This window comes from Hibiscus syriacus, unplaced genomic scaffold (assembly GCF_006381635.1).
Source record: "Hibiscus syriacus cultivar Baekdansim isolate YM2019G1 unplaced genomic scaffold, ASM638163v2 tig00018827_pilon, whole genome shotgun sequence".
NCBI classification, from domain to species: Eukaryota; Viridiplantae; Streptophyta; class Magnoliopsida; order Malvales; family Malvaceae; genus Hibiscus; species Hibiscus syriacus.
In genome coordinates this window covers 553,654-565,847 of record NW_024062448.1, presented here as the reverse complement: position 1 = coordinate 565,847, position 12,194 = coordinate 553,654, and the positions used below count along the sequence as shown (strand labels likewise).

The window sequence follows — 12,194 nt, the reverse complement described above, 5'->3', positions numbered from 1 at the left end:
CCCTTTCTCCTCATCATTTCCTTCCCCTTTCCCCCCTGCTTCTACCTAATTTTTTTCTTACACAAATTGTAGAGAAGAAAAGAGAATAGTATAAAATACTTGTTAATATACACTTAAAAACTATATAAGAAGAAAAGAGAATAGTATAAAATACTTGTTAATATACACTTAAAAACTATATAAGAAGAAAAGAGAATAGTATAAAATACTTGTTAATATACACTTAAAAACTATATAAATCAATTGTAATTGAAAATGTTATTAAAAATATATATATTTTAGATTGAATAAGGTAATAATTTAGGTTGAAGCCGGAAATATTACATTTTTCATCAACAGAAAATGCTACAAAATATTATAAATTATATAATTTTTTCTATCGTAAATGCAAAACTCATCGTAACTTTTTAGGTTGTAATTGAAAAGATTATGAATTTATGTAACTTTTTATATTGAACAGGATAACATTTTAAGTTGAAAATCGCCTTAAATTAATCCGTCGCACATCAAAACTACTCGAAGAAAAAGGTCTTGTAACGTATCAATATTTAGGCGTTACAAATCTATAGTGATTCATGCATTTTTATGTATGGTTATAGATTTATATAGAACCGCTTACTTTTTAAAAGTTAACTATCAATTATGATCGCGACAATCATTATACGTTACGTAATGTTGATAATATTTATAACCGTAATATTATAATTGTATTTATTACAATATAATTGTAATTTAATAGTATGACTACAATTGTTTTATTTTTTATTTTATTTATTATATGATTGTCTATGTTTAATATACTGAATAAAAAATTATACAAACCTATTAAACATTAAATAACTAAAATAAAATAAGTAATATTGTTTAGTATCTTTTTTAGTTATTGATAATATATATACATTTTATAAATATAATTACTAAAATCTAAAATTTCTAAAAATAATAACACTCATTTTTACATTAAAATCACTTAATAAATTTTATCTAATTTATATGATTTAAAAGGTTCATATGAGTTACATCCAATCTAAATGTATTTTATATTATAATAATTACTTTTATGTTCCAATTTATATTATATAAAATTTGTCAGAATCTTCATATCATATCATAGTTTATAATTTTATCTCACATATTTATTCAATTTATAGTCTTCGACACATACTAGATAATTTTAGTAATTGAAATATAATTATTATCTTTAAAGATTCTTATTTTAGTAACCAAAGATTATAGGATATTTTCTTATTTTAAATATCAAAAATATTTAGAATATATATTATTACATATAATTATATTTAAAAAATATAATATTCGAAATAGACAACTTCAAGGAGCGAAAAATGATTATTTTTACATCGGGGAGGCGAAGCACGTGGCAGTCTGTGGCTGAATTCACTTTTTAATGCCCTATGCATGGCACCTACGTCACAGTAATCTAACCCCACCACTCCACCATCTTTATAAACCCTCCCCTCCCACTCCCCCATTCTCAGAACTTCCTCTCTTTTCTCTTCTTCCCATGGCTGCCTACGTCGATCCTCTCGTCGTCGGCCGTGTAATCGGCGATGTTCTCGACATGTTTGTTCCGACCGCCACCATGTCCGTCTACTACGGTTCCAAGCATGTCACCAACGGCTGTGACATTAAGCCTTCCATGGCCATCAACCCTCCTCAAGTCGCCATCGATGGCCTCACTGATCAGCTTTACACTTTGGTTCGTTTTCCTTTTTACTTGATTACCAACTATGTTGGTTTAGTGTTTGTTGATATGTCTGCGTGACAGAATTGATTGCATGCTGATGATTTTGAACCAGGTGATGACTGACCCTGATGCGCCCAGTCCCAGCGAGCCCAGCATGCGTGAATGGGTTCACTGGTACCTTTCTTATTGAGCAATTACTTTTTTATAATCATGTTTTTCATCATCTTTCGTCTCGTAAAACATCACCCCGATTGATTTCTTCCTTGTTTCAGGATTGTTTCTGACATTCCTGGAGGAACCAACCCCACTCGAGGTACATGTATATTCATATACATATATGCATAAGTTTGCTTATATTTTGAAATTTTTTTCATTCAAATATTTATCAACCTAAAATGATTCATTTAATAATAATTTCCAGTGCAAAGAAAAGATATTTTTAGCAGAAATAAGTCTGGTGTCCCTAAATCCATTGAGAGACTTCGGTGGTAGATACTAAATGGGAATATAGGTCTCCGGTTTGAATAGTTACATGTACATATCCGCATGCATGTATACATATATTCGTGTCTATTGTCAATTGATTAAGAAAATCTTACTCCTCTCTCCTCTCTGTTTTTACAGTTTTGGTTACTTTAATTTTCTGAGACTAGCCCAACTCTCGAGTTCAACCCTCAAGTTTTGATTTTTTTTTTTTTTGCAGCAGAGTAAATGTTGAAATATGTATGCAGCAACTGCACTGCTAAGTAACGATGAAAGATCCAATACAACCTTAACAAATGTTGTCCAAAACCGAAATTCCCTCACTATGTAACCTAAATTATCAGTGACTCACCCACTGCATCTTGCATGTAATAATTTTTATATAAAAACCTTATGGACTGTTTCTGAACACACAATAATTTTTCCTGTATTTGCAATTGCATGCATCGCACATCTGACACGTGGTTAGTTGTTTGAACAACAAGTATCATCCCTACTTCGATTTGGATTCTTATATGCCACGTGTCATGTAACCACACTGTCCGCGTGGCTACAAAAATATTGTCCCACCAAATAGTTTTAAATTTGATAATGAAGTGAGGATTATTTCAGGGAAGGAACTGCTGGCTTACATGGGGCCACGGCCACCTGTGGGCATTCATCGCTACATACTGGTGCTGTTCCAACAAAAGGGTCCACTGGGTGCGGTGCAGCAACCGGTGTCTCGGGCTAACTTCAGCACTCGGTTCTTCGCCGACTACCTCAACTTGGGGCTGCCTGTCGCCACCGTCTATTTCAACGCCCAGAAGGAGCCCATCAGGCGAAGGCGTTGAGTTGAACCCTCCGTTGCTCAAGTGTGGGTAAATATTAATCAAGTATAGTTCTATGGGAAGTAGTTTGCTCAAGTGTAATAGTAAGTTGTATGTTACTTTATTCGGTTTATATACTCAACTCGTCTTCCTTGTTCTAATTCGGGTCAATCAAGTCCTTAAATTGTACCTTTTTATTTGTTAAAGTTTAATGTATATGTCGTTTATATAATATATTGGTGCGTTTGTTGTGTACTAGACTATGAACATGATAGAATGATTAACATTCTTTATGGTTTTAAAAGCGTTAGATATCTTCGAATATTTTTTTTAATAATTTTGAGTGATTACAAGGTGTTTTTGTTCATAATATCTCTTAATTATAAGTAACACATAACTTGTTAACATTGTTTAATCATTAATAAATACATTTTTAACAATTTTTAATCATTAATAAAATACAATTTTTAATCATTAATAATATGAATATTGCATAAGTTACTTTCATTAATAACATACATTTTTAATCAATAACACATAACTTGTTAACATTTTCTAATCATTAATAACATAAATTTTTAACAATTTTTAATCATTAATAAAATACATTTTTAATCATTAATAATATGCATATTGCATAAGTTACTTCCATTAATAACATACATTTTTTTAATCATTAATAACATGCATCTTGGATAAGTTACTTCTTGATAGTTTTAATAAGAAAAATATTTTTAACTTTTTTTTAATCATGAGATTATCTTTAAAGAGAATGATACTCTCGGCTCTTTCTTTAATCACTAAGATGGTTTGATGAGTTTTAAATATCTTTTAATCACTGAAAAGTTAACTTATGATGAATTTTAAATGTTTGTTTGATGATTCTAAATATATTTTAATCACTAAAAAGTTAACTTGTCAAGATATAGTAACTAAGTTATAACTTAAGATTATCAAAAAGAAAACAAACACCCAATTTGTTGTCTATATAGTAACTAAGTTATAACTGGGTCTATTTGCTTCATTAAAAACATTTTCTAGAAAATGTTTTCCGGAAAATGAATTACATTTCTAGAAAATATTTTTCATTGTTTGGATGTTGTAGTGTAAAATGTTTTCCGCTGCTTGGTTAATTTTTTTGAAATCTATTTTTAGTACACAATCATATATATTTCATGACTTTTCTTTATTTTTTTAATTTTTTTTAACTTAATTAAGTTAATTTTATTATTAGAAAATTATATTTTACAACTTTTTAATATAAAAAACAATGTTTTACTTCTATAAGTATATCAAAATAAATTTGATGATAATATGAATAGTTTATGTTGATTGTGTTATAAATACACTATTTTAGGTTTGAAGTCCTCATACTACTTATTCACAAGAATGAAATTGTGACTAGATTTTCATTTCCATGTAATGTGTACTCAATTCAAACATGCAATTTTAAAGATGGATGGTCTTGGTCTTGAATACACTTTAGTACTAAAAAGGAAAAACATAGTTTATATTACAATGTTGGAGCACTGCAATCTAGGTTATACAGGCTTAGAGGCCTTGTTCTTTAGCTAACAATAGATTTCACTCTTTCCCTCGCATAAACATGTCAATGCAAAACAAATATGAATGTCTTTATATACCTAAGCAATCAAATTTGCACAATCCAAAACAAATATGAATGTCTTTATATCCTTAAGCAATCAAATCAAATCAGCATATGCACTAAGTCCTTGTTTCTTCACCGCACTAGAGATTCAAAAGTCTGCCAATATAATTGAAAATCACAAGAGGATTGCAAACAATTCACAAAGCTTTCAATTACAATCCATCCAACTCATAAGACTTCATAACTTCCAAACTTTTTCTTGAAGTAGTGGATGGATATAAAAATCCCAAGCTTAAATGTGTCATATGATCACAAACCACAAATCAACACCTTGATATTTGAACCAAACATACAATTGTTTTTAGGGCATATTATAACTTTATTAAAGAAGCATTTACATATGGTCTACAACAAGAGCAAAAGACAACTCTCAACTTAAGGTTCACAAGTCAAATATCATTAGATAAAAAAACAAATCAAATCTTAAATTAAGCAAAACTAACTACTTATTATTAAGTAATGAATGATCGTTGTCATTGAAAACCACTTTCGAGGTCATTGAAAACCACTTTCGAGGTCATTGAAAACCACATTCATTAGGCAACTCAAAAATCTAAAATTTTTAGATGTTCAACCTAAAATTAGTTTGAAGGCTCTAAATTTCTTGAAAGGTTATTCTATTGGTCCCAAGAGCTGTGAAACTTGAAGAAAAAAAAGTAAAGAATTCATATGTTTGTATTGTGAGTAGGGGAAGAAATGTGATTGTTAAAAATACATGTAATAGATACCCTAATCACATATTTAAGGTAAAATAAAGAAGAATAAATGAAGAAATTAAAAGATTTTGATATGTTTTGATTACCGGGGAAGATTAGAAGAATTTTTCGCCAACGAGGAAGAGTGACGATGATGACTTTTAGTTGGATATTTTTTGGCGTAAAAAATTGAAGTGGGGATTGTATAATGACTTACCAATTTTTAGTCGATAGGTCATTTTAGGGAAAAGGGGATTGTTTTCCATTGACATGTAATTAGTTTTCCTTTGACTTACTTTTCCTTCAACCAAACATTAGAAAACTATGAAAATATTTTCTGTAATGTGTTTTCCTTCAAACACACACCCTAAGATTATTAAAAAGAAAACAAACAACACCTAATTTGTTTTCTTGACTAAAGAAAAATTTCAGTTCAGACTCTAATTAATATAACGATAATATAAAGGTAAAGTACATAAATTTGTTCTTTTGTTATGGGGTATTACTTTATTAATAAAGTTCATCAACTATTAAAAGTTGTTGAGTCAATTGAAACAATGAAATGACCTAGAAAGAAGTGAATTGGCAAATAAAAAATTGGTGGAAGCTTTTTGCAAGAAAATAAAAATTTGGACACAAGCAATTTTAGAGTGGTTCTAGTTTCTCAATGAAGTTTACATCCACTACCTTAGCTTCCACACTAAGGATTTTAGCAAATTCACAAATTGTTTTCAAAGCTTTTAGGACAAGGTATAACCTTACAACACACTTAGACTTATACCCCAAAGTCTCAAGTGTACAACCCTTACTAAGAAGAAATTACAAATAACAAACTTAGAAAACTTTGCTAGGATGTGTTTTCACAGTTCAAGAACAAATAAGAACACTAAAAAAACGAAACAAATGAGTACAAAGTTTTTCTTTGAAAGCAAAAAAGAATATTGAAGAATGTTTACTTGATTGTAACTCAAATTGATTGTTTTGGCTTTCTCTATGATCTCTTGTCTTCACATATAACTTGGAATCTTGTTTTTATACCTATTCATTCAATTCTATCTGTTTTAGTTGTTTTGGGAGTTAACAAAGTCGTTGGGAAGAATTTTCTCATAATAAATGCTGCCCAGACGTCTTGAGTACCGATACTCAGGCTTGGAGTATCGATACTTTCTGAATTAGTTACAAAAATCTAATCGTTGAGAAGAGAAGAGTATCGATACTCCATATAGAGTATCGATATCTGAATCGATACTCAGAGAGTATCAATATTTGAATCGATACTCAGATAGTATCAGTACGAAAATAACCTAATGGAACGTGTTTGTGAACAAATTAAAGTTAGTATTGGTATTACTATGTAATTTTACACACTAGTATCGGTACCTGTATCGATATCGTTGTGTACTTTTACACATTGATATCAATAATTGTATCAGTACTACAAGAACAATATTGGTATTGTTCTTGCGGTATTGATACTTTAGGTTAAAATTTGATTTTTAACTCGATTAAAATCTGAAATGTAATACCCCAAATTTTGAATTAAGGACTTTATTGAAAGAATGTAAAAAATAGGAGGATCTATTCAATTAAATGATAAAGATGAGAATGATTGGGATTAATGGTTTAGACTAAATTGTAGCAATGGATTATTAAGAGGAATTTAAAATTATTAGTTAATAAAGTATTAAATTTAAGGGAAAAGGGGAAAGTAAACACAAAAGAGCCATTTCCTTTTCTTCTTCTTTCACATGGGTGAAGTCTTCTCAATAGCTCCAAAGGTAAGTTTCAATTATTTGGTTTTTCCTTTTGTTTTGGGTTGTTTTTACAACCTTAAGTGATATGAAAGCTTAAGGAAGGATTATTTGAGATTGAAATCATGAAATGGAGAAAATATTAGAGATTTTAGAAAATGGATTTTGAAAGGATATGTTAGTATATTGGTGTTTATTGAGGGTTATTGCATATTTGACTTGTCAAAGAGGTCAATGAGATATTGGAAGTACTAGATGGGATTAAGAACATATTAGAAAAAGTGGTTTGATTCTTAGAATATAATGTTCTTGAAAGATTTTAGATATTCTAAGAGGCTAAATGAAGGAATGTTAGTATGGATAGTTAAGGAAGAGTTTAATGGTATTGTATGGGGTAACTATAACGAGAATTGACCACATTGGGATGAAAATCGGGTTGAAAACTGGAAATTTTAGGCAAGGGTATCAGTACTGATACTATAGGTTAAAATGAGAAAAATTAGATGAGTAGTACCGATACTGATTTAATAAGTATCGATACCGAGGAGGTAGTATCGATACCATGATAAGGGGTATCGGTACCAAGCAATATTGAATCTAATTTTGGTATTGATACCGAAAGGAGGTATCGGTACCATAATATGATAATATCAATACCATGGTAAGGGTATCGATACCAAACAACATCGAACCTAATTTTGGTATCGATACTGGATGGGGGTATCGGTACCATAGTATAGAAGTATCAATATCGGGTTAGTAGTATCGATACTATAGAGCCAAAAATGTTAAAATAGGCCGACGATGGTATAGAAAGTTAATGATGTGTTCTTTTGATTATTGTTTAAGTATAATTGTAACACCCCCAACCCATACCCGACCCGGATATGAGTCAGAGATACTACATTGACTTTAAAACACAACTCTTAATAAATAATAGTAAAATATTTGAACTTGTATTAAGAAAATACAATAATATACATACTGTAATATAAGTTTACCAAAATATTCAGAGCATACACAACTTAACCCTTTAATTACATGCCAACTGCTATTTACATAACAAAATGACCTACTGATTAAGTTGCTTCTGATCTGGTGGTTGCAAGAGTAATACTGTCAAGCTGCTTCACCTGTCTCGTCTAATTCCTCGGATCCTACGTGTGAAACACTCACACGCTAAGTCATCGACTTAGTGAGGCATTAATAATAACAAGGCAATGTAATGTAACGAAAATGTCAGGATCATATGAGATGAGATGCAAACATGTACTTAATCAATGTAGTATACTTCATCAATATCCATACCTGTAAGCGTATGACTGTAACATTCATGAATCTGTATTAATAAGTTTATTGGCCCATGATAGCATATTGAGAACCTAAGGTATTGGAGTAATGTGAGGTTGTGCACTATGCTGTCACCACAGCTCGTATAAATGCACCGAAGTGCCCCGTAGAATTGCACCGTAGTGCCATATAATAATGTCCATAAGGACCACATAGAATTCCTTAAGAATCATATACATATACTATGGATCAAGTATGTGTCTTTCAAGACTTCACACAGGTTCCAAAGGATATACATATGTCCTAAAGAACCGCGTAGAATTGCACCGTAGTGCCATATAATGATGTCCATAAGGACCACATAGAATTCCTTAAGAATCATATACATATACTATGGATCAAGTATGTGTCTTTCAAGACTTCACACAGGTTCCAAAGGATATACATATGTCCTAAAGAACCGCGTAGACCCTCTACCCTTGGCATGCCAACTATACCTATAGTTCTCATCTACATAACATGGGCTTATACATTTCCCGTAGTTCATATCGCGTAGACATAGTATTTCCATACCTTTATCACATAGGCATATCATTTACATACCTTTATCACATAGCTCATATAACTTTTTCTGCATATTCATGTCATGTAATACATATAATATGAATTCATGTCATGTAATACATTTAATATAAATTCATGTCATGTATCATAATATGGAATGTGATCATATGTCAAAATATGGAATCTAGACTGATCACAAGTCTAGAACTGAATATACTACTATATTCATGCTATGCATATGCACTCACCTATACTTCTTTGCCTTTTCCTCGATCGATTCTACTTGTAGATTGTTCCCGAACTCGAGTAGGCTCGGTATCTACATAAACATAATTTTCAAGATGATCATCAGATGTCTATGTCTTGAAATTAAGCTTTAATAGCTTACTAATTTAAAGAATTTATAGCTTAGTCTTGCTTTCTTTTCTTTCTTTCTTTCTTTTTTCTTATGGGGGAATCGGTTCCCCCCCCCCCTGGGGGTATCGATTCCCCTCAAGCATTCTGGAATTTCATATACGATGAGGGGGTATCGGTTCCCCCCTGGGGGTATCGATTCCCCTCTAGCATACTGGAAATTCATTTCGTTGAGGGGGTATCGGTTCCCCTTGAATGGGTACCGATTCCCCTAACCCAGAAATCCTATTTTGAGCCCGCAAATCATCTCATTTCAGCTCAAACATACATATTTCAATCCTTTTAATACTCTTAGCTCTCATACACTTACTTAAACTAATTATTATCCATTCAATACCTCTAAAACTAAGAAAACTACTCATCCATATAGAATTGAAGAATCTTACTCCAATTCCAACTTGTTCTAATTTCAATTCTATTACTTCATACTTCTTAATTAGCTTATTGACAAGTCAAAAATCTGATTCAAACATCAAAAACTCATCCATATCAAAATTTCATCTAAAAACTCATTTTCCAAATCTATCTCTAAAACACTTATCTTGTAGTTTTAATGTCATATAAGCTTTCCTTTAGCTTATATAACATACAAACTTTCATTTCCAATCTTAAAAATCAAAGAAACTACCAAGGTTCAGTTTCTTACCTTTACTTGCAAGCTCCACGTTTGGAGAAGGAAGAGAAGAAGATAAGAAAGAAGAAATGAGAGTATTCTGGAACCTAATACTCCACGTGGGTTCTCATATATCCCCATAACATTTTTTTTAATTAAAATTTTCCTTACAAATGACCATTTGGTCCCCACCTTCATTTCATATTTACTAACCTTTATTTTTAAACTATATAATTATTCTACTTTAATCACCAAATGTTGAAACTTTGCAAATTAATCACTAACCCGGCATGTAGGATGTTACAAATCTCTCCCCCTTAAGAAAATTCGTCCTCGAATTTTTCATTGCACGAACAAATGAGGGTATTGATGTCGCATATCCTCTTCACGCTCCCACGTTGCTTCTTCTACTCTGTGATTTCTCCACAACACTTTGACCAAAGGAATAGTCTTGTTCCTTAATTGCTTAACTTCATGGGCTAAAATTTGAATCGGTTCTTCCTCATAAGTCATATCCGGTTGTACCTCGATCTCTTCTGGATTTATGATATGGGAGGGATCCGATCGATATCTTCGAAGCATTGAAACGTGAAAAACATCATGTATCTTTTCCATTTCATGTGGTAAAGCTAGCTGATATGCTACCGGTCCTACTCTCTTTACAATCTCATATGGTCCAATAAACCGAGGACTCAATTTTCCTTTCCGACCAAATCTTAACACCTTCTTCCATGGAGACACTTTTAAAAACACTTTATCTCCAACTTGAAATTCAATTTCTTTCCTTTTAAGATCAGAATAGGACTTTTTGCCGATCAGAGGCCACTTTGAGGTTATGCTGAATTTCTCGAACTTTCTGTTCTACCTCTTGAATTAAATCCGGACCAAGAACACTTCGGTCTTTGAGTTCATACCAATTTAATGGAGTACGACATTTCCTTCCATAAAGAGCTTCATAGGGAGCCATCTTTATACTCGACTGATAACTATTGTTGTAAGCGAACTCTGCCAGCGGTAAATACTTTTCCCATGATCCTTTAAATTCCATTACGCATGCTCTCAGCATATCTTCCAATATCTGAATAGTTCTCTCTGATTGCCCATCAGTCTGAGGATGAAAAGCCGTACTAAAGTTTAAACGAGTCCCCAACGCTCCATGCAAAGATTTCCAGAATCTAGAAGTGAATCGAGGGTCTCGATCAGAGACTATGGAAACAGGTACTCCATGCAATCTAATAACTTCTCTAATATACAGTTCTGCATACTTTTCCATAGAGAAATCCGTTCTAACAGGAAGGAAATGCGCTGATTTAGTTAATCGATCAACAATTACCCAGATTGATTCTCTTTTGTTCGGAGTCAAGGGTAACCCCGAAACAAAATCCATCGTAACATTTTCCCATTTCCATTGAGGAATGAAAAGCGGTTGCAATAATCCTGATGGAACTTGATGCTCGGCTTTGACTTGTTGACATATCAAACACTTAGACACAAATTCGGTGATGCTTCGCTTCATCCCTGACTACCAAAATCGATTCTTCAAATCCATATACATCTTGGTTCCACCCGGGTGCATCGTTAACGGACTGCAATGAGCCTCTGTTAATATTTCTTTCTTCAAGTCGTCATTGTCGGGTATTACAATTCTTTCTTTACAATATAGATTTCTATCTGACTTAATCTCAAAGTATTTAATCTTTTTGTTCTTTACTTGTTCAATTCTTTTCAAACACATTTCATCTTTACCTTGCAATTCTCCTATTCGTTCCAACCATGCTGGTTTAAGGGTTAATTCTGCACAAAGACCACCGTCTCCCGTTAAAGATAATCTTGCATCCATAGCTCGTAAAGCTGCAAACGTCTTTCTACTCAGAGCATCTGCTACCACATTAGCCTTTCCGGGATGATAGTCAATTATCACATCATAATCCTTTAAGAACTCTACCCATCTACGTTGCCTCAAATTCAATTCTTTTTGAGTCATCAGGTACTTCAGGCTCTTATGATCCGTATATAGGTAACAACGCTCCCCATAAAGATAATGACGCCAAATCCTGAGAGCGAATACTACAACAGCCATTTCTAAATCATGAGTGGGGTAATTCCTTTCATGTGGTTTCAACTGTCTCGATGCATACGCTACCACTTTTCCTTCTTGCATTAATACACACCCCAACCCGTTATGGGATGCGTCACTGTAT

General features: G+C 32.3%; 1 protein-coding gene across 1 annotated transcript; it reads left to right on the top strand.

Annotated features, from left to right (window-relative positions):
- Positions 1-1,516: 1,516 nt before the first annotated feature.
- Positions 1,517-3,021, top strand: LOC120209361 (protein MOTHER of FT and TFL1-like). The gene is made up of 4 exons (XM_039208395.1): positions 1,517-1,717; positions 1,818-1,879; positions 1,978-2,018; positions 2,801-3,021. Exons 1-4 carry the CDS (start codon positions 1,523-1,525, stop codon positions 3,019-3,021), a joined length of 519 nt encoding a protein of 172 aa, XP_039064326.1. The 5' UTR covers positions 1,517-1,522.
- Positions 3,022-12,194: the final 9,173 nt, after the last annotated feature.

Coding starts and splice junctions, on each gene's coding strand:
- LOC120209361 (XM_039208395.1), top strand. CDS start 1,523: ATGGCTGCCTACGTCGATCCTCTCGTCGTCGGCCGTGTAATCGGCGAT. Junction 1,718..1,817: donor CTGATCAGCTTTACACTTTG/GTTCGTTTTCCT, acceptor ATTTTGAACCAG/GTGATGACTGACCCTGATGC. Junction 2,019..2,800: donor AGGAACCAACCCCACTCGAG/GTACATGTATAT, acceptor GGATTATTTCAG/GGAAGGAACTGCTGGCTTAC.